This window comes from Hippichthys cyanospilos, chromosome 19 (assembly GCF_059441005.1).
Source record: "Hippichthys cyanospilos isolate Australia breed blue-spotted pipefish chromosome 19, RoL_Hcya_1.0, whole genome shotgun sequence".
Taxonomy (NCBI): Eukaryota; Metazoa; Chordata; class Actinopteri; order Syngnathiformes; family Syngnathidae; genus Hippichthys; species Hippichthys cyanospilos.
Genome location: NC_142387.1, coordinates 12,862,563 through 12,888,432, shown reverse-complemented (window position 1 = coordinate 12,888,432; position 25,870 = coordinate 12,862,563). Strand labels below are relative to the sequence as shown.

Genomic DNA, 25,870 nt, shown 5'->3' with positions numbered 1-25,870 from the left:
CACGTCACCGGAAAGTGTGGATAGGTGTGGTGAACGGCGAATTGTCAACCGCAAAAGCCCGTCGAGCTGGAAAAACGGCTCACGGTCCACTCACACACCCTGGAAACATCTGACAGTCATAACAACAGCTCGGCGTCCGCATACCGCCACCGAGCTCTGCTTTTTCCTTTACACTAGAGCGGAGGATCTCCCGGCCAAAATGAGTAAAATCACTAAATTCTTCAAGGGGAGTTCGAGCTCCAGTTCCTCTTCGTCGGGGGGTCGGTCCAAACACCATCGATCCAAGGGGGGACCCTCTCCCCAGGAGGCCATCCACAAACTCCGGGAGACCGAAGACATGTTGAGCAAGAAGCAGGACTATCTGGAAAAGAGAATAGAACAGGAAGTCATGATAGCAAAAAAACACGGGACAAGAAATAAGAGAGGTATGTATTTTTCTGTGTTCATCACAAAAAAGGTCCAAAATGTTCATTTTCGATATATTACCGTCGTGCTTTAGACGTCTTTTTTTAAAAAAAAAGGGCCGAGCAAGAGAGCTTATCATGCGGGCGGCCATTTTAGGATGAGCTACAGGTGCATGTTCCTGGAAAACAGAAACCATCTCACTTCTGGCCAAAACCATCTTTTTATTGTATTTCTTACTCCCGATGTCATTGTTATTTTGAGTTTTCTTTACAAAAGTCCTCTGAAAATGTCACTTGATTCAATAAACCCATTGTACATTAAATTTCCCACTAAAGAATTTCTATTGTGTATTGTACTATGAAAACTCGTCTCTCTGCTTGCTGTATCACGGCACAGCAAACTAAAAATAGCCTTATGATGTCATGGGATAATTTCACCTTTATGATATTGGTCCACCGCTAGCTAATGTCCGCCGACAACCTCTTAGCTGCCCTGCAGGCCCTGAAAAGGAAGAAACGATTGGAGCAGCAGCTGACGCAGATCGACGGAACGCTTTCCACCATCGAGTTCCAGCGGGAAGCTCTGGAGAACTCGCACACCAACACGGAGGTGGTGAGAAACATGGGCTACGCCGCCCAGGCCATGAAGAAGGTCCACGATAGCATGTGAGGAGTACACAGACTTAATCGAAAATATTTATTGATGGGAGATGTTCCAATTGGAACAAATCCCCACAAAAGAGGCACAGCGTGCTTGCTTCAAGCTCATTGTCATTATCTGTGTAATATACACCAAAAAAATATGATAATGTTCAACCATACCGCCATAATGCTACGAAACAATGGTAACATCTCCACTTTTTTTTTAATCAGGGATCTGAACAAGATAGACGATCTAATGGAGGACATCAACGAGCAGCAGGACGTAGCCCGCGAGATCAACGAAGCAATCTCCAGACCATATGGCGAAACTTACGACGAGGTACACTTTTTGCTCGCTTCCCTCACCGAGCCGCTCGTCTCGCATGTTTGTAAACAAAGCGCGAAAAATAATCGTCGTTAGGATGAGCTGCTGGCCGAGCTGGAGGAGCTGGAACAGGAGGACATGGAGGAGAACCTGAAGAGCATGGGAGGACTACCCTCGGTGCCCAGCGCCAGACTCCCCTCGGCTCCGTCAGGGCGCGTAGCTCACCGCTCCAGTAAGTATATTAATCATACAAATAAATATCAATTATTATAAATAATTCTTTGGCTTTTGTTTTTCCAGCGGCCAGAAGAAGGGCTGAAGACGAGGACGATATGCGCGTGCTGGCGTCGTGGGGAGTATAATATTTCTCGGGGGATCGCGGAGGGCGAAACACAAGACAAATTTGCCTTTTTTAATTTCTCAGGGGTTTTGAAGCAAATATCGCCATGTTGGGACATGTTCCTCGTGTATTCATTGAGCAGTTGCCATGTTACACTGAAGGAAATTGTTACTGTGCTTCCTGTCGCTTTTTTTTTCTTCTTCTGTTTCATTTTAAAACTTGATCAATTGTGGCCGAGTAATTCTGAAGGATTTCCAGCACCGAGCAGATTCAACTACATTCTACATGTGAGCAGCTGTAGATAAACATTTTGCTCCTTTGTAAATATTTTTATGACTTTATGTTCAACTATAATAAACTCATTCCTGTTATGACTTGGTTTTCTTTTATCAATATACAAATGTGATAGTTTTTCTAACTTCCATAAAATTGTGTATGAATTACAACAATGTGTCATTGTTTCTTTTTAAATGTTTATTTTTTTGTTAAGTTTAAATTATAGTGATCGTCATAAAGGACACTTGTGGCAGAATTAGTAAAAGGGTAATTTCAAGGAGTGAATTCACCAACTATGTGTAGTTTTTTGGGGGGCGGAAGGACTACATTTATGATATACAGCACCACAAAATGAATAAATAAAAATAAAATCCGGAAGTGGGCAAATTCGGAATAACATCACCTGGCATGAAGGGCTTTCGTCGACATAAGCACAAAAATTGGACTCATTTTTTTTCCGTGGGAAAAAAACCCAAAAACTTTACTCTCGCGAATATCCGTGTTTAAAAAAAAACTTCAGAAGTGAGCGTCAGTGACGTCAGCAAGCAGGAAATAGCAGAAGCACTTCCGCACTTTCGCTGACGTAAAGCAACAACTTACGCCAACTTTACACAAAAGTGAGCGAAACTTAAATCCAAACACTATGGAAGCAAAGACTCAAGAAGCAACTTCGGGTGAGTCGACGACTTACATTCATTTTCCTCCTTTTTTTGAAACCTTCACCGGCTTGATAGGATAAACGTTAGCTAACAACGCGAACATTATTAGCCCTCAAGCTAAACTGGGCTCGAAACTTAGTAAACACATTTTAACTTACACGAACGAACATTCGTTTCCTTCAAGTTATTATCATTAATAATTTAATTATTAATTGTACTAAAACTACCCCCTCCCCAAGACAGGGAGTTGCTGTCATTTCCGTGTGTCATTCCCTGACCGCTAAAAACACACAACAAAGGCAGATCATATTTCTAAAGGCGAAAAAAACAACACAATTCCTGTTGTTGTGTCGTCTTCATGTTTTCCCAAATCCAGATTTATTGTAACGTTCATTGAATAGAACATTGATGGAAAAAAATGCTCACTTCCGTCACTGGACGTCATGTGGCTACTACTGTAAATAACCACAATTTTTATTTATTTATTCTTTTACTTTACACTCGACTTGATGATAGTGGTGTGATGTACATTCCTCTATATATATATATATATATATATATATATATATATATATATATATATATATATACCCACACATAAAAAACTAATAATCTTGCCCTTGTAGCAATGTATCTATTTTTCCTTACGTTGCGTCAACCTACCCGGTTTCAGCGGCGTCCGGCGAGAGTAACGGCCCCGAGCGGAGTCTGTCCCCGCTACGCCTGGTGGTCCTGGGCTGGCGCTGGCCCGGCAAGAGCTTGACGGCCAACACCATCCTGGGCCGCGAGGAGTTCCGGCTGGAGCGCGCCGCCGAGTTTTGCGTGACCCGGCACACGGAGGTGTCGGGGCGCCCGGTGACGGTGGTGGACACGCCCGGCTGGTACTCGTCGCAGGACACCCCGCAGGCCTACAAAAAGGAGATCGCCCGCGGCGCCACCCTGTGCCCGCCGGGCCCGCACGCCTTCCTGCTGGTCATCCCGGTGGGCATGTTCACCGAGGTGGACCGCGCCCGCATCGAGGAGCACGTGGGTCTCTTCGGGGAGCGGGTGTGGCGCCACGTCCTGGTGGTGTTCACCTGGGCCGAAGTCCTGCGGCGTATCTCGCTGGAGCGCTACATCCGCCGCGAGGGCGCCGAGCTGCAGCGCGTGCTGGACAAGTGCGGCCACCGCTACATGCTCATCAACAACTGCGTCTTCCAGGAGCAGACGCAGGTGGGACATTTAATGGAACGCGTGGATAAAATAGTCGCCGAAGAAGGGGGACACTACCTGCTTGAGGAGGACCGCCCGGTGCTGGACGAGAACCGGAACCCGACCGGGGACGCTGGGCCCAAAGCCGACGCCGTGGGGACTTTAGCGATGGAGGCCGGCAAGCTTTCCGTCGAGTGATGCGCCGGTATACCTGCCTTGCGTTTGGAATATTTTTGGGGGGACTTCGCAGGCAAAAATCACTCATTTTTGATTTAGTAACACACACACACACACACACACACGAGTTCCTATTCGACAATAACTCCTCAAAGTTAATCTCTGCGACATAAGCCTGGTTTTGTCAAAACGCACTTTCACACACGGCTGGATTTTCTCATGTCAAAACAAAGGTGTGATAGCTACTTCCTCCACTAGATGGCGCAACAGTTCAAGCTTTAGGGGAAATCCACAAGATGGATTTGGGAAGTGTCCCAAATGGTCAGTGATGACGCCTCATCTTCAGTGTGTTACTAGAAAGAGTCCACATTTGCACTGGATGTGTTGCAGTTTGTTGTTTTGCTAGAAAATGTTGTACAGGCTGACATGTTGAGCTTAACTGACGTGATGTGGCTTCACTTTAATTTATTGGTGGAATAATCATTTACTTGCACGGCTTGGGGGAAAAAAATTAAAAAGATATTTTTAGACCTCCCTTTTTTCACAGTTTTGTGAATGTAGAATTGTCTTTTTTTTTTTTAAATCGCGGTAGGGTTAGCGCACTATCCACACTATTATTATTTTAGTGTTTAATCTTGAAAGAAAAAAAAAAAGATACAACTCCCTGTTAAGATTACTGCTATTTTGACAAAAGTACTACATTTAAATATTGTGTTAAATTTGATGTTACTAAATTAGATTGTTACTCCAGGTAATCAAGGTCAAAACAACCGAGCTGTTACATGATAATCTTATTAAATGGCATTATTATTGACATTTTTAAGGGTGGGCTGTAAACTTAAAAATATTGTTTTTATTTTTGCAAGTAGATGTTGAAAGGAATTGAAAGTGTGATGACTGAATGTCCTCTACAACCAATTAATGACTCCAATTGACTCCAGACTTGACAATTCATTGATTGAAGCCTGTAATTTTCTACTGTATTTACTATCCTGCTGTTGTCTTTTGTTCAATGAGCGATGTGGAAACGTGCATTTTAGTGACCAAATTGTTCTTTTTCTGCACTTATAAAAAGCACTCTGAGCCCATAACGTCGTCTCGTTGTCTCATTTTATCCTGTATGGTACATTTCTTCAGTCCAGTACTTTCAGTTGTATTTAACTTTTTGAGTTGCATAATTTTGCGTAATTCACTGAAATTTTAATTCATGTTTTCTATCATTATATTATCACGCAAAAATGAGAATTGAAATGTTTGAAGGCATGAAGTTTCAAGTTAAATGCTGAAACTTGTCATGTTGTTACATGAAATGTATTAGATTGTAATGCTAAATTCCTTTTGTTGCAGGATGAAATTTATCGGCTCATAACGTGTTACAAATAGTTTTTCTCTGGTACGGCAACGTTATAGAATCTTCAGTGTTTAATGTTATTTCTTGCAAAATATAAAAAGTAGGCCAATTGAGGCGTTTTGGACAAATATTGGCCTAAAATAAAAATCTGATTGTCAGCAATCGATACCTTTTAAAACTGTTATTTTTTGCTTGTTCTGTTTGAAATTTAAAAAAAGATCAGTGATTTTTGTTTTTTTAAACATGATTTTAGAAAACTGTAGGGAGTTTTTATTAAACTTTCTGAAGCATTTTGAAAACACCCCCACAACTTTTGGGTAACATTTTACAAAAAAAAAAAAAAACATATTATATACATATATCTATATATATATGTAATCCAAAATCAAAAGTTGTTCAAACATATGCCTAAAGAAATGTTGACAAAGTTAAAAGTTAGTTTGGTCAGCTGTACAGTGACAAAAGCTGGCAAAAGCAGATCGTGTGTCAACAGAAACCGTACGCTTCAATAGAAACCAGTAAAAAAAAAAAAAAAAAAGCCCATCTGCACAGCTGTGACCGCTTTCATATTATGTTATCATGTTACAATGTTTACGGCGGTAAATGTTATCAGACGGACATATATATTGGGACACTCAAAAGCAGTCTTGAGGTTGCCATGTAATTTTTTTGTGATTTTAGCAAGATCCAAGTCAAATTCAATGCCATTTTTTTTTTACCGTCACAAAGTTAAATCTCAGATATCACACCAAACGCATTCGTTCTTCACAGCCGCAAAACAATACGAAGGTACGACAGGACGATATATTTACGGCATATCCGCCCGCTAATTGCACCGTGGCGACAGAAGCCGAGTCAAACATCCAATAAAAGAATGACTCACGTGTCAAGATGGCGGGCGGGCGGCGGACAAAAGCCACGATTCATGACACGCTCGTTAGGCGGAACAATGACGAGAGGGGAACTTGGCCCGGCGGAGGCAATTAGCACGCCTTGTTTGAGATCACCTGTTGTTTGGTCGGATGTGAGGACCGACTGCAGAAATACGTTTGGTGTTTTGTATCTTCCGTAATATACAAAAAAAGTCACCATCAGAAGAATCTGAGCGATCTTCAAGTAGGCGTGGGTCAATAACAGCTTGATGGTTGACTGTGGTGTTAAAAAGTTGAGAACATTTTAGTTTTTTTTTAAAAATATATCACGTCATTAGTCTAAAGGTAGTCTAGTGTGCCTCACGGTGGACAATGGTGGAAACGCGGGGTGCAGTTCGACAATAATAAGAGTGACGCGGTATCACGACTGCTTGCAGAGTTGACTCAACAAGATGCCTTTTTGAAAATTATTACGTGGCAATTATTCCTTTTTTTTTTCCTTTCTTGTATTAAGTCTAATCCAGGGGTGGCCAAACTTGTATTTTTAATTCGTTTTTAATAATTAAAAAACTTTTTTTTTTCAAATGATCTGATTTATTTGAATATTTGGTGCTGCCCTATACCGCGAGTAAGTAACATAGCTGTAAAAGTTCCTTCCCGCTCAAGATAGGTAAACAATCAGTGGGACACGCCCAACTCCAACATACATGTACGTACCTGAGTGCGCTCCATCACTGCCTACAGACAAAAAGACTTCTGGGTTTCCTGTCCCCAGGGTCAAGGTGACGTCTATATGGGGAATGTAAACCGCCGTCGTCTCTGTGGTGACGCCCGACCCGGTTGCCGTGCCAACAGCTCGTTTTGTTGACAAAACTGTCCGTATCGCTGGAAATGAACTCAAACTCATCTCCCATTGACCTGATGGTAGCTTTGTCCCTAAAGAAATCCGCCATCTTCGTTTATTTTATTTTTTTTCCAAAGAAACCAGTACGAAGTAAAGGTTAGAAGTTGGCTTTGGTTTCTTACACATTTAAAAAATGTGTACCGTATTGTATGTATGTATGTCTAGAAGGTAAAAAAAAAAAAAACATTGATTGCCATTTAATTACGTTCAAAATGCTTCCAATAGTTGAGTCAACTCTGCAAGCACTACTGATACCGTGTCACTAGTCAGAATATTGTCAAACTGCATTTCCATAGATGTTCACTGTGATGTACACAAATCTTTTAAAATAAAGATGATCACCTTTCAAAGCCAACAGAACATTGTGTGCTATGTCTATGTAAATATGGATGCTTCCAGAAGAAAGATCGACTTCCATTCTTCAGTTAGAATTGTTGTGTGGAAACTGCCATTCAATGGTCACAGTTAGCACTATAGTACTCAATTTCCTTATATTAAGTGAGCATTAGTCAAGGGTGTCAGCTCTTCTCCATAAAAAATGTATTTGACCAGAATTTGTTATCTATTATTATTACATTTTAAAAGACGGGAATTCTCGTCAATGGCACTGAATGAGTTAAGGCACCACTGTATTGGGACGACGGCTCATCCTACTAAAAGGAGGATCAAATGGAAGACGCCTGACATATTTGTGAGGTCATGCAGACGCGTGGGTCTCACCCGTTGATGATGATGATTGAGGTGGAGATGAAGGTTATTACTGTCGCTTGACCTCCCGGGAGCATCACGCAGAAGTCGTTACAAACGTCTGCTGCTCCTTTTGTAGCCCAGAACGCTCCCTGAAAGAGGCCTCGTTTGTACTTCACCACATGCCATAAACCAGTTTGTCCACTTTACCTGAAACTATCACAAGAATAAACACGGTCAACGACCCTCAAAGACCCCCCCCCCCCCACCTTCATAGTTAAACAATTGAAAATAAATAAAGTTTAAGCCAAGATTAACGTCCAATTGTGTTGCACGTGGCTGGTCTCCAAAACAATAAAGAAATAAGCGCAATGCCAGTGCAAGAATAAATACACACCCACCTTTTGTTTTGTTTTGGTTCCGCATTTGAGGAGGAGAGATTTTGCACCGAGTCAGCCAAGTAAACTGTAGTTTCATTTATTAGTTTCATTTTACAGTAGAAAATGCAGAAGTGATGAAAATTTGTGTTTTGGAGCACACCGCTGGACAATCAAGGTCAGTAGTAAAATAGTATGAATACTGGGTTCCCACGGGGACCGATTTGAGAGGAGGAACTGTTTGTGAGAGTTGTGAATTGACACCATTTTGCATTTCATTTTCACTAAAACGCCTGATTTTTGCCCCGTTATTGGCTGCTAGGATAAACATATTTAATGAGAAATGAAATCACCCATGTGCCAAATGTAATTTATATGTGTATATTCCAATGTGGTCTAGCCCATGTTGGGCTCATTTACTGCCATTCAAATTGGAAATTTTGGACTTATTGAAAACACTATGTTTAATCATGCATTCCCCCCAAATTTTGCATGAGTCCTTTCAACTGCAACTCTCGAACGAGCCGCAATAGAAATTTTTCTGTTGACACCCCAAAACCACCAGGCGGCGCTAGCGGCCAACCTATGACATTTGCAAGCCTTTCAATGACTTTGATGACTGGCTTAGCCTGGACTCCCATGATGCAAAAGTCCTCAAATGTCATAATACTCTAATTATGACATTATAATTTTCAACTTGATAAATATCCAAGTATGCGGCGTAGTTACCAGAAAAACTCAACTGGGAAAAAACGCTGAGTAACAAGAGGGTTGGGCTGGCTAGCGCTTGGCACTATTTCCCCCGGTGGATACCATCCAAGCGCTCGCATTCCTCCCTTTCTTCTGGGGTGGCCCGAAAACTGTCGCCGGTGTTACCGACGGTGGGTGTGATGCAAGGAAACGGAGGAGGAGGGTGGGTGGGCTTTGCGGGAAGAAAAACAACCCTCCCACCTCCCTCCCCGACTCCATTCAGACTCCGGGAGACGCGCGGGACACATGGAGTTGCCACTATTGGAAGTCGTCCCAAATTGACAAAATGGACAGAGTTTACTTTGTGCTGTTCTTGGCCGCCGTGGGAGAGCGCCACCTGGTTTGCGGAGGTTGCCTGGGTAAGTGCTGCGGCGGGCGGGATATGGGCTGCAGCGCCACCGATTGGAGGATGGACCGCGTCTACGGGACGTGTTACTGCGACGGCGGGTGCGCCGCTAAGCGGGACTGCTGCTTGGACTACTTCTCGCATTGCCCGGGTGAGCGCCGGCACGCGGGTCATTTTGGACCTCCTTTGAGATAAGAACGCGTCCCTTCGAGAAGATAAGATGCACGCGCGCTTATCTGTTGCGGAAATATCTCACACAGGTGGATGTGTTTGCTCAGCCGGGCCGAGCCGCGGCCGAGGGCGAAAAGTATTTGAAGAATGCGATTAAGTCGATCAGTTTAAAAAATTACAGTGCATGGTGCGCGCGGCATCCATGAGGCCTGAATAAGCTGTTTCGATTCAAAAAGTTTCAAGCGCACGTGTGCTTTCGCTCAAAGTGCACGTGTCATGAATCTGAGGTTATAAGTTTTATTTTTAATTAAAAGATAAAGCAAGTGCAAGAGAAGATTTGCTAAAGAGCTGCGTTTGATTTAAATACTTTTTTTTTGACCAGCTGTAACTCAATTGTAATGTTTAATTTTAAGTGTAATTTTAATGCCAGCCACTAGATGGTGGCACACAAGTGTAAACTCAAAGAAGAAGGGTAAAAACAAAAAAGTACTTCCAAGGGTCATTATTCGGTTTTCAAGTTTAACTCATTCAGTGCCATGGACGAGAATTCTCGTCTTTTAAAATAGTAACATCAAAAATAAATAATGCAATTCTGGTCGGTCAAATACTTTTTTCAATGATAAGCAGCTGATACCCTTGGCTAATGCTTACCTAATATACAGTAAGCCAATTGAGCACTGTAGTGCTAACGGCGACCATTGGATGGCAGTGTTTCCACACTTACAATACAGCTGTTACCTACATGCAAGTGTAACTGAAGAATGGAAGTCATTCTTTCAATGGCATCACCCATAACTGACAATTAGGATGCATTTTTAACTTGTTTTTAATAGCATTACGCCGAGATGATGTCAAATCTCTTTCATTGGTTAATATCTGAAACTCCAGCTCAGGCGTGTATGGTGAACGCTTGGAGCTTCTGGAGCGGCTGCGCGGAGCCGTGCCGACCCTCGTGGCGAGCGCGTGTGCGACGCATCGCCGAGCGGCCCGAAAACGGCGGCGAGTCCTGTCCGGCCCTGGAGGAGCGGGCCGGATGCGTGGACTACAGAGACCGCCAGGGAACCCCGTGCGGACTGGGCAGGGGTGAGGGCAAGTGTTTGACAGACTGCCATCCCTGAATGCCCTCAAAAGACTGAGGCATTTTGTTGTTTTTTTTTTTTTTAATAAGGGCCTGCATTTATTACAAGTCTGGAGTTTGGCAAGGGGAGGCCCAAGAAGGACCCCTATGGGAGCCCTTTGGATTTAGGGTGAGTAGCCAAAACGCATCCAGAATGAAAGGAAATCTATAAGGTGCACATACCTGTCCGCTCTCCTCGTGAATAAAAGCCACTTGTCTTCCTTCTTTTTTGTTGTTAAATGTTCTATGTTGCCCGGACCTGATAGTTTTAAAGTTTAATAGATCAGACACGGCTCAATTTTTTTGTCTTCCACAAAAATGCCTTGCACTGGTTATGGGGTATTTAGCAGATACATGATTTCTAAGGGGGTACATCACTGATAAAATCTTTACTAGGACCAGAACCAGCGTTCCCGTTTGTCCAACAGACACAAACTTGTTTTCCCTCAGGTTCTGCGTGGAATTCTCCCTGGAGTCCCGCTCCCCTCACTGCGCAGCGGAGAACCGACCGCACACGCACTGGATGCGCTACTTCAGCGAAGGATTCACGGTGTGTGTGGCGTGCCAGCCGCCTGCCATGCGCAACCATAGCGGTGGTTGCCAAGGAGACGGCCAGGAAACGGAAAGGTTGGTGTCACTGGGACGTATTTTATTCAGCAACCCCAGACTCCAAACATCATCTGTTTTATTTCGGGCTCGTCACTCATGACAATGCGCATCCAAATGAAACTTAACAAAATAAAAGCATACAATATTTTGAAGCGTCACTATAACACAATTCAGCAACAATCTGCTCCATGTTCCAATTGATTTGGTCTTAATTTGAAAAGAAAATGGAATCTTCATGTTATGGCATTAACTCATTCAATCCCAAAGATTTTTTTTTTTTTTTAGAGTGTAGATATTCGATCCTATGTATTTATTTTTAACTTTTTAAATTTGTTTTAAGTGTTTGGCTAAAAATATCTCATACGACATTAATCAAGTGCTAGAGTAACCGATTACTAAGGTATTCGGTAGGATTGTCTTGGGTAATTTTCAACAAAGGAATTTGATTGTTATTTAATGTGCTAAAATAATAGATTACTTCAAGTAAATAAGTATTAAAGTAGTTGATTACTTTAGGTTAGTGACTATTATGTGCTTAACTTCAACTTAGGTAATCATAGTAATCGATTACTTTGGGTAAAAAAAGTACGAAAGCAATGATATACTTTCATTCATCGAATATGAACGCAAATAATTACTTAAGTCAAATATTAAAGCAATTGATTATTTTAAGTACTTTACTTTTTAAGTGATGGGTTTCCTGAGGTAATATGTACTGATGTAATTGATTATTTTAGGTCATTAACTATTATGTACTACTACTTAGGCAATTATACTATAGTAATTGATTGGGTAATTAAGTACTAAAGTAATCATTGCTTTCAAATCATTAATTATTAAATACTTAAGTCAAATATTGAAGCAATTGATTATTTTAGGTAATTAACTATTAAAATAATAGATTACTTTAGGTACAAAACTACAAAATAAGTGATTAGTTTAGACACTAAATTAATACATTACTTTAATACTTACCTTTGGCCAAACAATGAAAAAAACGATAAAAATAAAGTACCTAGGGTTAATGTCTAGTTTAAAAAAAAAAGTAAAAATTATGTCTTTAGGATTGAATGGGTTGCATTAGCTTTGCTGATACCCGTTACCCTTTCAAAACCCTCAAATTGCCCCATTTGAGAATCACTGTACAAAAAAAAAACAATCCCTATTATTTACAGGCTTTGCGGAGGGGTCCCCGTGTATTAACGAACTGTTTTGATCGCAGCGATGCTGTGCTGCAGTGGCAAGCGGTAGGGAACCCCCGCTGCAGCGGCACGTGGAGGAAGATCCGCAAAACGCAACAGTGCAACTGCCCGCCCCAGCACAGCTTCGTCTTCATCTGACTGACTCTTTCCCACAGAGCGCCGGGAAAGCTCAGCGTGTATCATTTGTACAGACCCCGACTTTCTATCACATCTACTTATATTGTTTTGAAATTATGCGTCTGAATATTTATTGATTCCAATCGCATTGTCACTTCTGGGACATTAAATAGACAAAAAAACAGGGGGCTCAGGAAATTTTGCACTCCCCTATAGAAAATACACGTTTGTCACATGGGGTCAACTGAAATAAATCATCTTTTGAAGCCCTGCTAATTGACATTGCGAAAGCAGTTTGCATGAGAACTTTATACAGCGTGGAACATACCTACTCGGTCGACAAATCGACATTGTGCCCTCTAGTGGCGCAAAAGCATAACACAAGAAAAAAAACAGACCCGCCTTTTATCTTGTTAGTCCACTTTGTGGCTCCTCTCCAGAACCCTCCAGCGGTCCTTGAGCATCACGCCGGTGCGGCCGTCAAAGTCGTAATCCTGCAAGATGCGGTACCACTTGCCTTTGCCGTGGCGCTGGACGCCCTGCATCAGTCGACTGTCCAGCTCGGAAGTCCATTTCTACGACACCAACAAATAAGAGCGCCGCCGATCGGAAGGTCCTGATTGGGTGACCTAACTTACCCGATGGGTCCTGTTACAACGGCTGACGCAATCGTCTTTCTCTGGGGGGGAAAGAAAAAGGAGGGAATGTCGAGGATATATTTGATAACTTAGCGTTGAATACAAAAACAATCTAAATTTGTTCCGCCCCTAATATATACATACTTTATATAACGTTCCAGTTTGGTACTTTGGATTTCAGCAGTGGGATAAAACATTCTTTGGAGCGACTTAAAAAGTTTGTCATCTTTCTTGTTGCGGCCTTTGCCGTACAGCTATGAATAATATTTTGGTCAAAATTCCGAACGCTCAAAAAGAGGTTGGAACAAGTGAGGAGCAGCCTAAATGTCCTCACAGAGAGGGTAAAAAATTCCAATCAGTTCTCAAAAGTAGATGCGCAGGAACACACACACAGAATACCTTTCTTGCTCGGCGGTTTGAGTCGAGGATTCGTCAGAGTGTTCGGTTCCCACGCGATTGTTTGAGGGGACAAAAGTTTGCGTTTTGTCCTGTAAAGAAGTTATGATACACTGTACATATTTTTTTTTTCTTTTTTACATTGATTCTCTATGTTGAATATGACTATTTCCATAGTAATGCTCAAAGCCAATCAAAGAAGGTTTTACTTTGCAGTGATCTCCTCTGATTGGTTGGCCTTGTTGTCGCTGGACAAGCTGACATCCTACGAGACAAGAAAGTTCTATATGGTGATCATTTCTCATAAACAACTGTATGTTTTAGTTTCGTGAGATTTTACTGACCGCAAGCGCCGCCGTTGCTTTACGGTCGCCCGCAGGGTCGGGCGATACGTCCAGAAGTGATGAATCTATTATTAAAGGGACAGTGCACCTATTTAGCTATTTTCAGCAGCAAAAAAAACAAAAAACAAACAAAAAAAAAAAAAAAACAAACCTAGATTCTATTTACAGTTAATGTGATGACTTGATTAATATTCATGCTTTAAAAACTTATTTTGCCACTTGCCGTCGATTGAAATTGTCATCGTGTGCTGCGGTAACGACTGCAGAGCAGCGGTTTAATGTCACATGACCAACAGGTGGGCCGTGATTGGTGGCTAACAGTCTTGAGCACGGGTGATGTCATTTTTAGTTGTCAGCAAATGGCAAAATGTGTCATTAAGGGCAAAGACGTGACAAATACTTTAGTTATCAATGTAATTATAAACAATTACACAATATGAACTGTTTTTCTAGCTGAACACAAGTGTGTAAATAATTAGCCATAGATAGGAGGAACAAAACTCACTAGAGGTGAACAATCTTCGGCCGGAGACGTTGGCGCTTTTTGTGGAGTGTTTACATTCTGATCTGGGAGATGGGGGGGAATAAATAAATATTATACTTCCCACTTTGCACTAATTGTGAAAAAAAGATGGCAGCATAACTAGGATAGTTATTCAAGAAAACCAGACATATTTCTTTACCATAATTTGCTGGTTGTTTACATATTACTAATGTTCGAATATTACTGCTGTGATTCCATTCGTGAGAGAAATGATGTACTTTATGCATGCAAGTATGCATTTATCAAACGTTTGTTTGTTTGATGTCACCATTAAACTTCACCGTATGAGAAATACCAAGGAGAAAACATTTTACGACGAGGATCATAATGAATTCTGAATTTCAGCAATGCCGACAAAATGCCACTAGGTGTCAGTATCACTCTGCCTTTATCTTGGGCGGCACTGACTAAGGAGGACTGTTTTGCTTCTTTGTATGTTCACGTATTATAACTTGTGATGTTTATTTACAATATTTGTATTGTATAGCTGACTGTTTCTGTTCAAAGCAAAAGAATGACCACAATGGGCATACTTGACGTCATTGCGCGAATGGTCATCCTCTGGAGAGGTACACGGATCTTCCAGAACGTCCTCGCTTTGTTCGTCCATGTTGACCGACGCGTCCGAGGATAATAATTCTGCGGGTGAAATTTGAAGGAATGGTATCGCCTCTAAGACGCAAATGTTTGAGGCGGTAAAACTCACCGTTTACCGTTTGCCATCGGAGGGACAAGCGCGGCTTCTTGTCTGCGCCGACTGGAAGATTCGGTTTGGTTCTACAAAAATGTAAAAGGTCGATAAACACAGGGCGATTTAACCGAAACGAAAATGATTATTTTCTACTTTGTGTCCGGGCTTGTTTGGGACGCGTGGCCCGAGGCGTCAGCGCTGCGGGACAACTGGACCACTTTGATGGCTTCCTGAGACACGGGACACACAAGCGATAGAAATGATCTCTCCTCCTATTACATTTTCATCCCTTTCCAAAGCAATTAAACGTGTTGAGGCAGCGCCAAATGAGGCGAGCCACTTAAAGGCGGCCTTCCAGGCTTGACCTTGGCCCTCGCCGATTATGGAAAAGCATCCTCAATGATAATATGAAAAAGTGGCGCATTAGTCCAGATCCCCAGGGTGGCGGGGGGGGGGCGTGGCCATATTGGCTACGAGTGGTCGGTTGCCCTTCCAAAATCCGCTAAGGCCGGAATGATAGCGGTTAGCTAATGACGCAAGTCGTTTGAAACATCCTTAAAAGTTGCTTCAGCTAAAATTGACTTCAATATGTTGCATTCTGGTGTGGGAATTTTATACGTACTCGAATAACCATATCATCTTTAAAACGTTCCAATTCAATAAAAAAAATAGAATGTCCAACTTATCTTAAAATAAAAAAAGGAGTCAGAAAAAAATTGAGCGACAAATATTAGCCTTTTTTTCCTCTTTGGTATTAATTTAAAAAATGCAGCGCAAATACCATTAAAAAAATTTGTCTGACCATGTTTTTTGTACTAAATACAAAAAACATGGAAGAAAAAAAAACACTACATTTAAAAGGAAATCAATACAATTAAAATAAATGAGTGTGGCCATGTTTAACATAAAAAGGAAAGAAAAAAAATCAACATTTAAAAGGAAAAAAAATCCGAAATGGTCTTCCTTATTTCCATCTGTGACCAATCACAGCTCAGCTTGTAAATGTCACGTGATCAACAGCTGCAACTGGTCCTCACATGAGCCTTGAGCACATTTTCAGCCAAACGCAAGCGAAAAAATATATTTGGAAACATGCTAATTGTATATAAAACAATTTAGCTGAATTATAGACAAAAATGTTCACTTTTCACAGCTGAAAATGGCAAGATAAATGAACTATCCTTTACTCGCTTTGTTCAAATTTCCGTTAACTATGGACGAAAAAGGACAAAGGTTGCGAGCAGAAAACTGACACGTACCTTGAGAAGGAAGTCGGACGGATTCTTGGCCAAGAACGCGTCCAGGAAGTTCTGCACCAACTCCAGCAGCCGAGCGAAGCTGAAGGCGGTGAGGATGGGGTGGTAGGTGTCCATCTGCGCAACAATGGTGGCGAGTTTGGCGCCCACTTTCTGCGGGTATTCCACGCGCTCGCCGAACCACTTGAGGGCGCAGGATGCTTGGGTTTTCTGGCCTTGCTCCAAGCAAACAGCCACAGACTGACAAAAGACAAAACTCGCTATGAAAACGCGGATTCCAGATGGGAACTCAAATCAACGATTAAGAACAGATTAAAAAAAAAAAATCAAACACCCAAAAATCACCTGTATGATGAGGTGAAGTGTGACGTTGTCAAACAAGCGCTCGTCCTCCACGGAATCCTTGAGATGAATCCAAGACAACACCGCGGACATTAGAGGCATCATGTCATCATCGTCGTCAAATCGGACGTCTGGACAGGTGGAGACAAAAAGCCATGAAAACGAAAGAAAAGTTGCGTCGTGACGGTGGATGGCGGGGATCTTACCTAACTGCTTTCCTTGCATGACTCTTGCGAGGAAGGCGCAGATTCGCGTTTTCTCTTGCGAGCTTCCTTTTATGATTAAGGCAGTCTGAGAAATGGCTGAAATCGACATTTTTTATGATCATAATAGACTTATTTGTACTGTTCGCGTGCTGAGGAACAATGTGAGGATGGCGCCCCCGAGTGGACGAAAATAATGCAGTTCATGTGGCTACACTCTTTGAGGAAATTTCTAAATAATAAAAAAATAAGTTAAAAGTAAACACGCATAAAATACTATAACCACTCCGGAAAATCATTTTGGATAACATTTTGGTCCCTATGAGCCAAATAAACAAGTTATATTATTGAACTGTTGTTCGAAAATCAGATTTTCCATAAGTGGACAAAACAAAAATGTTTTCTATAAAAGGTGATGAACAGAACATTGAAATACTCGTCCACTACATGTAAAATGTCTTAAATAAAAGACACATTATTTTAAACGTGCTTGTTTATCGTTCATAATCACAATCAAGATCAAAACAAACCGGAGCCGCCGAGGTGCATTGTGGGAGTTGCAGTAATAGAGCCATAACGAACACACGAAAAAAAAGTTAAAACCTTCGTCGTTGAAACATTTTGGCACCGTTCACAACTCAAACCAAGTTAGGTGTATCATTCATAAAAATAACTACAACTCTAGTGGTGCAATTGAATGAGGAAATTGAAATTAAAACCCCCACAAATGAAGTATGAGTTGAACGCCAACTTACATTCATACGTTGAGATGGTGTCATTGAACGCATCATGATTCCTCTCTTTAAAACAACGACAAATGCCAGCAAAATAGAAGTCTAGGATCCACTTGGACGCCACAGCGTTGAGCTCGCTGGTGTCTTGATACTCTTCGGTCGAAATTTTACCGCTGTTGGAGCTGATATGCGGCTGCTCCATTATCGACTTGACTTCATTCGACTCTTTGCAACTCCGCTTTGTTTTCGCGGGAAACGTCGTCAATCGCTCTTGTGTTCAGTTGAAGGTAAAAGATAACCTGCAGCGCCCCTTACAGTCTGGAGTAAGTAATTACAACTTCTATTAGTATTTGAATACGATACCGAATTTTAAATATTATTTTAAATAATAATGTACAAAAACTAGATAATAAAACTAAAGAATTCTTAACAAATATTTTTTTAGAATAAGATCTCTAACAGCAACATGTTTACAGGGCTAAATTACACAAACGACAGGGCTCGAAGGTTTAAAAAAAAAAACAACCCTGATATTACAAAAGCGTAGAATTCATTCAAACACCAGTTGTTATATGTACATTTATTTGTTACTCTGCATATGCTAATAAACTTGGTTGGGTGTGGGGAAACATGGAGAGACGACAACAAAGTGATTCTGCGGCCACATCATCCTATGAACTACAACATGCATACAAAGATGTCGCTTTGTACAGAAACCAAATGTGTGTGTTTGGGATCAGGAGCCATTCTCTCAGAGAAAATAAAAGACACAAGCTATATACAATAATAATCACCCATGGTAATGTCAGTGTGAGAGGACTATATATATATATATATATATATATATATATATATATATATATATATATATATATGCAGTGGTGTAGCGTGGGTCTATTGTCATCTCCAAGGTAAAAAGGAGAAAACAGGATCACAAAAAGTGTAGTGTTTCACATTGTAAAAAATGAGTTATTCACTGATTTAGTTTCTTGAGCCAAATGCAAGATGAGGGTTTTAGTACCCTCTTGAGGCCAGTTTTGGTAACAGGTTGGAAACTTTTCAGCCCAAAAAATTTCGTCAAACATTTGTTGCCATGGCGACGGGCTGAATTTAAAATTCTAATTTTGGTTTCGTTAGAATGGCCATAAGGGACAAAAAAAACATTGTTGATTGCTTTTGGTCATACAAACAAATGCGCTGGATGCTGAGCTGCAAAAATATTCCAATTATTTCCTCAAATCTGCATTTAATTTCCAGCGATCGAAAATGCTAATTTTATTTCCATTTGGGGTTTTGTTTACATGACAATTTGTGTGAAACAAAGCGATGCATGCCACCACAGACTGACATGATGCGGCTGCTACATTAGATGCCGAAATGTTAAATACATAAAGGTACAAACCACAACCCACGCTACTTCACAGTCTTGAAGGGGTCCACACACACACATACACGCACACACACACACATTCCTGGATACAACACAAGTGGGAGGATCTATTCAATCCCCTCCCCCATCGATCGGCCCTCCCGAGGGGATGAGCCATGAGGTCGGAAGCGCTCTGCGGTAGCCAGTTAGACATCAATGTGGATTTCTTTGATGTTAATAGAAGGAAGGGAGGAAAAAAAGACAAAAACAAAAGAAAACATCCGGAGAGTTATACAAAACCTGAGAACTCAATATCATTAATTGTATCATTACGTAAAGACCTGATTTTTGCTATAAAATTAGACTATCTGTACAGCGGCCTCCCACTCCCTCATATATATATATACATATATATATATATATATATATATATATATATATATATATATATATATATATATATATATATATATATATATATATATATATATATATGTGTCAACTACTTAAAAATGTTTCGCCACCTTCACCTAAAAGGTGCGTGTCATCGCAACTGCGGTCATGCTCCATTTTGAGACATTTTTTGTGCATTTTTTTTCGACAATAAAAAGCGACTCGTTCTCCTCAAAAAACACAAGCGGAGAGAGGCCGGTTTTGAATCATAGTTTGTCTGGATTTGGATTCCTGCTTGGCATTGGTTATGTGCCAGACAAGTTTATATGCAGTCAATAAATCAGAATCAATGTTTTTCAGTAGTTCAGTTCTCCCCAAAAAGTGAAACTCTCATACGGCACATGAACTTGATGCTATGTTTAATTTCATTTTGCGGCTTCTTTTTCGTGTGCCTGCCTTGGCCACTAGGAGGCAGTGTAACACATGAATATACTAATGAAGAAGAATACGTTTAAGGTAAATGCCTCAGCTATAATATTAGCTTTTATTTGGGAAGGATAAAGCATATATACCTGGACTTATTTTTATATTTTTTTAATTATCTGTCTACATCTACTTACCTATGCAGTACTTAACCATTTTTGTTCAAATATCCAGGAGCTATTGATGCTAACTATTAGCGTTTGAACGGCATTTCTATTCCAAGCTAACGGGCTGACCGTAAGTCACTATATTTTGGTTGTTATAAATACAAAAAGTGTCATTTATTTTGACAGGAAATTTCAATTGCAAAATGTTGGATGGTACATAAGATAAATTGTGCTAAAAAAAAGAACTAAAAAAAAAAAAATGCTGCGCCCCCTCCCCCCCAAAAAAAGATTTTTTATTTCACACTGCGCCAAAGACAATATAAGAGTTTCGCTTTGAGACTAGAACTGCGGAAAAAAAAATTCCACAACACTGAATGTACTGCGATGCACCTGTGTCTACAGTAGTATACAAGCTATATCATATTAAGAATAAAAAAAGAAAAAAATTACCTCCAGATTTTCATTTGCACTATTGTGAAATCTTGTGTTAGTCTAATACTGTTTTTGCCTCATATTAAAGATAGATTATTGAAAAAATACAGTCATTTTTCTGTCTGTACAAATCCCCCGTAGACAGAAAAAAATAAAGTGCCACGCTTTTTGGCCTGCATAGTTTTTGCAGTAATCGCCGCTTTAAATTGTATATATTATATAACACACATTATATTATACAATATATGTTGTACTTTCTGTACACTTTTCTTTCTTCCATGTTTATAACAAGAGACAAAAGGAAAAATGGAAATAAATTAGGACAAATACAAACATGCTTTTTGGACACACAGTCAACGTTTGGAAAAAAAAATATAAATTGGAATTCAAAGGCAACAAAAACGCTCTGTCGGTGTAAACAAAAACTACGCAATAAATTAGACTCACCCACAAAAACAAACTGACCAACGCCATCGTTAGGAAGCAAGAAATGTAACTAACCCTCCAGTTATGTTTTGAAAATATCCCATTACATATTGTTCATATTTTAATATTACACCAAGCAGAAGAAGCTTCATAGCAAAAATAACCACGATTTTAAACTATGTCAATTTGCAACATAAACAGGAGGGTTATATTAACCTACAATTTACACAGCTTTAATTACATGTCGTATATGATAATTGTATTAAACAGAAGCTTATGTGTGCTTGATTTGGTCCACTGATATCTGAAGGAATATTTATACTTAAATTGCCAAACTGTATTCGTTTACAATGTAAAGCATAAAGGCATCGTAATTCATAAATAGGCTTCATAGTAATTGCTTTTTATGGCTCTCGATCTACCGTTGAATTATTAGAATTGATTAAAATCCTACAGCTACGACGTTATTTGACAATGATCTTTTTTTTTTTGAAAGGTAAATACAGAGGAGAGTACACGATTTATTCCTAGTAAAAAAAAAAAAAAAAAAAAAAAACGTGTATGGCTACAAGAGTCCTGATGTCTTTAAAAGTGCTAAATCCAGGCCGGACATTTTTTGTGTCATTTCTATTATTTTGCATTTCAATGAGTTGAAATCGTAAGATGCTATTTTGTGAGATAACAGTGCTAACCAAGCTCCCTAAAACACTGTAAAAAAAACAAACAAACAAAAAAAAACACCATAGAATTCTTGTTTTTCTAACTGGTTAACTCGGTGATGGAGTATTGGAACTTAAACTGAAAAAAAAAAATACACAAACACACACAAAATACAAGATCATCACGTGAATACTTTGCATTTCCCACAAAAGGTAATGAATGATATGTTATTTTTAATAAATAGGTCGCTACAATGGTTGTCCTGCCTCATTTTTGACATTGCTAACAACGGTACCGCCCCCCCCCCGCCCCCATTTTTTTTTTTTTTGTCGCGTGCATTGTCATTGCCTTTCATGTCCGAGTATGTACACAGCAAACAAAAGCACCGTAAAAGAGTCTTTTTGTTTTAAATTCATGCTTATTTACACATTAGTTCAACTGTGCAATGGAAAAGAATGTTGTCTTTTATGTACAAGGGGAAACAGCTCCCACCAGTGGACGGAGTCCTTTTGGAAGGATTTTCATGTTTGGGGGCGGGACAAAAGGACACGAATAAAAGGGACTTTCCATGCCATGCAGAAACATCTTCCTCGCAGTCACATGCTGGTCTCGCAGGTGGGCGAGAGTCCGCTGTCCCCGGGTATCAGGTGGATGTCGGACGTGAAAATGTGGTTCTCCGCTTTGTGCCCGTTTTGCTCGGCCTCCTCGTCTCCCGGCCCGACCGCGCCCTGGTTACAGTTTTGCGTGGTGGTCCTGGGCGAGCGGGGCAGGGCGCCGGCCACCTCCATCAGGCGGTTGTCGGAGGACGGGCCCTCGTCACCGGGCGGGGTGTCCACCAAGGGGCCTGTCTCCCCCGCCTCGTCGTCGTCCTCTTCGGCCCGGATGAGAGCTTCCGAGCTGGCCATGAGAGGCGACGTCTCCCCGTCTGGCGACTCCCCCTCGGGGATGCTGGAGCTGATGTCCCCGGGAGACGTGGTGCTTGGCGGGGTGGGCGGGCCCTCGGCGGATGCTCTCCCCACCTTAATCTTCAGAGGGTTGTTACCGCAAAGGGATTTCTGTATGTTCTCCACCGCGCTGTCGAAACTCTCCCCTTCCTCGATATGGAGTTCGGAACCATCGCCCCGGCGAACAGGCTGATAAACGCTGCCTCTGAGGACGTCGTCCGAAGATAGTTGAACCGCGTTCAGATGGAGGGGCGAAGGTACCTGGAGGTGTCGGGTCCTCGCTCGCTCTACCTCCTTCAACTCCAGCTCTTCCTTCAGAGTAATCTCGGGGCTGCGGGAGCGCTTCGGCGAGCCCTGGCCGGCGATGGCGGTGCTCTGCGTGCTCATGGAGCTGGCCGTGTGGAGGTTGGTGAAGGACTGGGACTTGGTCATCTGGTTGTAGAGCTCCTCCAGCTTCTGGACGTTGAGGTGCTGCGGGGTTTTGCTCGTCCACTGCGGACTCCCGCTGGTGGTGATGGTGATCCGGCGGGGGGAATTGGGCGCGGTGTTCTGCGGGGCCCTCTTATCCGGAGACTTGAGGTCGGTTTCCGAGCTCGCCAATCTGGTGGAGCCTCCCCAGCGGCTGGGTGACAGGTGGTTGTCCACGGCGGTTTTCTCCTCTCCTTTCTCCACCACAACGTCCATGAGCTCCATACTCCGAGCGAAGGCGTCCTTAAGGTTCATGGACACGATGCTGCCGTTGCGTTTGGCTCTCTCCAAGGCCTCTCGCCTCTTGATGGCCTTCTCTTGCCTCTTCTGCTCCTTGTAGAACTCAGAGAAGTTGTTGACGATGATGGGAATAGGTAGAGCGATGACCAGCACCCCTGCGATGCAACACAGTCCCCCGACGATCTTTCCGGGTACCGTCTGCGGGTAAATGTCCCCGTAACCCACCGTGGTCATGGTAATGGTAGCCCACCAGAATGAGGCGGGGATACTGGTGAACTTGGTGGCGTCTTCGTCTTTCTCTGCAAAGAAGACCAAGCTGGAGAAGATCATGATACCCATGGCGAGGAATAAAATGAGTAACCCCAGCTCGTTGTAGCTCCGTCTCAAGGTGAAACCCAGAGATTGAAGCCCCGTGGAGTGCCTGGCCAACTTGAGGATCCTCAGTATCCTCATGATCCGGAATATCTGCACCACGCGCCTGACGTTCTGGAACTTCAGCACGCTCTTGTTGGACTCGGTCAGAAAAATGGTGACGTAGTAGGGCAGGATAGCCAGCAGGTCTATAACGTTGAGCGGACCCTTGAAGAACTTCCACTTATTGGGTGAGGAGAGGAAGCGCAGTAGGTACTCCATGGTGAACCAGGCGATGCAAACGGCTTCCACGTGCGCCAGCTGTGGATTGTCGTTGGCGTGGCCAAACTCGTCTTTTTCCTGAAGCTGCGGTAAAGTGTTGAGGGACAACGCGATGGTGGAGAGGACGATGAACAGGATGGATATGATGGCCAGAATCTGCGGAAAAACATACCGAATACCACATTAAAGTTCGTCATTTGATTACAACCTTACCGTATTCTTCCGAAACGATCAAATTTGCTACGCGTCGACGTTTTATAATAAACGGTTGATGTGGATTTTCAAGAAAGCTTGTCTCCCTGCATTGTCCGTGCTGTCATTGTCATTGTCTCAATTCCCTATTTAAAAGTTACTGAGATGCGATAACAAAATCACTTTGGGGCGACAACTTCCATTTGCTGCCGTCTTATGAAAACGCAACAACAACATCAATATTCCGAGTCAAAAGCTAAACAAAGTTGAGAGTTGACAAATTGAAATTGCACATTATGGCTCAGGTACAAGAGTATCTCGCGTGATTTCCATTGGGCAAAGTAGATCCGCATAAACAAAATAAAAAGAGGCACGGAATGAACGGCGTGAATCAAAAGAGTGAGTGAAGGTCTGAGCACAAATGGCACCGCAGGCGTGCTGCTGAATAACAATGAGCCCGCTCTTATGCAAAATGAATATAAAACATGGCAAGTACTGTATATAAATCTGGATTAATGTGCCTGTTAAGGTAAGACCTCAAGAAACTAAATAAGTCATTAAGATTTTGAATAAAGGCAAAGTATAGTGATTATAATCAGGGTTAAATTACAGTCTAAGAAGGGCACAAATCTATTTTTAGGACGATACGCCGCGATTGTGTTGTAGCGCCACCTGTTGGCTGTAAAAAGTGCGCTTGAGTGTAATTAAAAGTCACATTGAGAATATGTTTATCTCTGCACCAGAATCCCAGATAAAAATAAAAGTTCCTCATAATTCTGCTGTCTGCCCAGGCTCAGATCCTTTTCCCACGGATCTCAAGATAAAAAAGTTTTAGCCGAAGAGAAGCTTTGTGGTAACACTTTGTAAGGACATCGTCTTAGCAACTCTGAAAGGATGAAAAGTTCTTGGTCGGGAAGTCATTTTTTCGCAGACAGAACAGCTGGCATTTCTACGTCTTTCACTTGGAACTCAAGTGAATGCCGGGTGTGAAACTAACCACACCTACCTGAGCCGCCAAATTAGCATATCGGTTTTAACCCTGTTTAACCCTTCTGACACAACCTTCTCGACCGACTTCCAACCTCTTTTGCGTCTGATACTACCTCCACAGTACGATAAATTCACAGATCAACTCTGACTTTGTTATACCTCTGGTTCTACCTCCAAAGTGGGAAAATTGGTGGGCGAACTTTGAACCTGTTATACCTGATGCATCCTTCAAAGACAGTACTGTCAACATCAATAACGTCTTGATAGCCCCTTTCACACGGCAGGAACTCTTCCGTGTTACCCAGGTAGCTTTAGTCCCCCTTTCCCTTCACACCAAAAAACGTCCTAACCTGAACCATTTCAGCTCCTAGTTACGACTAATGCCTCTGATTCTACCTCCAATAACCAATTAATTACACTTTGATTTGGACCCTGTTTTACTCCTGATGCCTACCCTAATACCTACTATCATACTCTAATACCCTAACCCTCATACCTAGTATCATTTCCAGTCAACCGACCGTGAGATCTGTCTGATACTCGCGGCCGTTCTCGTCTGTCTGGCAGCACCCCAAAGCCGTCTAAGGTTGAGCGCCAAAATATTTGCGTCGGACACAACCCCTTTACAACGGATGTAAAAGCAAACAAGAGGGGTGTAAGGGTTCAGTTGAGCAAATTGTCACTCTCTGAATGCTGATGAGCTAAAACCGATTATCAGCTAAGAGGGGCAGCTCGGGCCTGGCTCGACACTTTACACGTCGTCTTCATAAGATGGATGATGGGATTCTAGGGTCAGTGGTGTCCCCTGATTGACTTATACGAAAGGAAAACTAACAACTTTAGATACTTTTAATCAGCCTGAACTATC

The 25,870-nt window shown here is 41.9% G+C and overlaps 5 protein-coding genes across 6 annotated transcripts in view; 3 read left to right on the top strand and 2 right to left on the bottom strand.

Moving 5' to 3' along the window:
- Positions 1-7: 7 nt before the first annotated feature.
- Positions 8-2,082, top strand: chmp4c (charged multivesicular body protein 4C). The gene is made up of 5 exons (XM_088402380.1): positions 8-425; positions 893-1,070; positions 1,278-1,386; positions 1,468-1,603; positions 1,672-2,082. The coding sequence occupies exons 1-5, from the start codon at positions 200-202 to the stop codon at positions 1,731-1,733; spliced, it is 711 nt and encodes a 236-aa protein (XP_088258506.1). The 5' UTR covers positions 8-199; the 3' UTR covers positions 1,734-2,082.
- A 441-nt stretch (positions 2,083-2,523) lies between these two features.
- gimapl (GTPase, IMAP family member like) lies at positions 2,524-5,105 on the top strand. The gene is made up of 2 exons (XM_088402578.1): positions 2,524-2,661; positions 3,320-5,105. The coding sequence occupies exons 1-2, from the start codon at positions 2,631-2,633 to the stop codon at positions 4,033-4,035; spliced, it is 747 nt and encodes a 248-aa protein (XP_088258704.1). The 5' UTR covers positions 2,524-2,630; the 3' UTR covers positions 4,036-5,105.
- Positions 5,106-9,156: 4,051 nt separating this feature from the next.
- sbspon (somatomedin B and thrombospondin type 1 domain containing) lies at positions 9,157-12,793 on the top strand. The gene is made up of 5 exons (XM_088402457.1): positions 9,157-9,452; positions 10,361-10,555; positions 10,641-10,719; positions 11,040-11,216; positions 12,421-12,793. Exons 1-5 carry the CDS (start codon positions 9,242-9,244, stop codon positions 12,536-12,538), a joined length of 780 nt encoding a protein of 259 aa, XP_088258583.1. The 5' UTR covers positions 9,157-9,241; the 3' UTR covers positions 12,539-12,793.
- On the bottom strand, positions 11,217-17,920 carry terf1 (telomeric repeat binding factor (NIMA-interacting) 1). Of its 2 annotated transcripts, none has more exons than XM_088402455.1 (13): positions 17,687-17,920; positions 16,935-17,030; positions 16,732-16,859; positions 16,390-16,626; positions 15,284-15,360; positions 15,146-15,216; positions 14,973-15,078; positions 14,401-14,462; positions 13,896-13,960; positions 13,761-13,816; positions 13,555-13,643; positions 13,156-13,196; positions 11,217-13,092 (listed from the first exon to the last, which is right to left on the bottom strand). In XM_088402455.1, the coding sequence occupies exons 1-13, from the start codon at positions 17,865-17,867 to the stop codon at positions 12,931-12,933; spliced, it is 1,371 nt and encodes a 456-aa protein (XP_088258581.1). In that variant the 5' UTR covers positions 17,868-17,920; the 3' UTR covers positions 11,217-12,930. The 2 variants fall into 2 exon arrangements, with proteins under 2 accessions (XP_088258581.1, XP_088258582.1); XM_088402456.1 differs by having other exon boundaries at positions 16,935-17,000; positions 17,687-17,750.
- Positions 17,921-18,468: 548 nt separating this feature from the next.
- kcnb2b (potassium voltage-gated channel subfamily B member 2b) overlaps positions 18,469-25,870 on the bottom strand; it is a 58,560-nt gene continuing 51,158 nt past the window's right edge. Inside the window, exon 3 of the mRNA XM_088402362.1 lies at positions 18,469-23,976. Within this exon, the coding sequence (XP_088258488.1) occupies positions 22,132-23,976 (1,845 nt within the window). The 3' untranslated portion in view covers positions 18,469-22,131. The remainder of the gene's footprint in view (positions 23,977-25,870) is intronic.

Coding starts and splice junctions, on each gene's coding strand:
- chmp4c (XM_088402380.1), top strand. CDS start 200: ATGAGTAAAATCACTAAATTCTTCAAGGGGAGTTCGAGCTCCAGTTCC. Junction 426..892: donor CGGGACAAGAAATAAGAGAG/GTATGTATTTTT, acceptor ACAACCTCTTAG/CTGCCCTGCAGGCCCTGAAA. Junction 1,071..1,277: donor AAGAAGGTCCACGATAGCAT/GTGAGGAGTACA, acceptor TTTTTTAATCAG/GGATCTGAACAAGATAGACG.
- gimapl (XM_088402578.1), top strand. CDS start 2,631: ATGGAAGCAAAGACTCAAGAAGCAACTTCGG. Junction 2,662..3,319: donor GACTCAAGAAGCAACTTCGG/GTGAGTCGACGA, acceptor ACCCGGTTTCAG/CGGCGTCCGGCGAGAGTAAC.
- sbspon (XM_088402457.1), top strand. CDS start 9,242: ATGGACAGAGTTTACTTTGTGCTGTTCTTGGCCGCCGTGGGAGAGCGC. Junction 10,556..10,640: donor CCCGTGCGGACTGGGCAGGG/GTGAGGGCAAGT, acceptor TTTTTTAATAAG/GGCCTGCATTTATTACAAGT. Junction 11,217..12,420: donor GACGGCCAGGAAACGGAAAG/GTTGGTGTCACT, acceptor TTTTGATCGCAG/CGATGCTGTGCTGCAGTGGC.
- terf1 (XM_088402455.1), bottom strand. CDS start 17,867: ATGGAGCAGCCGCATATCAGCTCCAACAGCGGTAAAATTTCGACCGAA. Junction 15,079..15,145: donor CCGATGGCAAACGGTAAACG/GTGAGTTTTACC, acceptor TTTCACCCGCAG/AATTATTATCCTCGGACGCG. Junction 13,093..13,155: donor GTTGTAACAGGACCCATCGG/GTAAGTTAGGTC, acceptor TTGGTGTCGTAG/AAATGGACTTCCGAGCTGGA.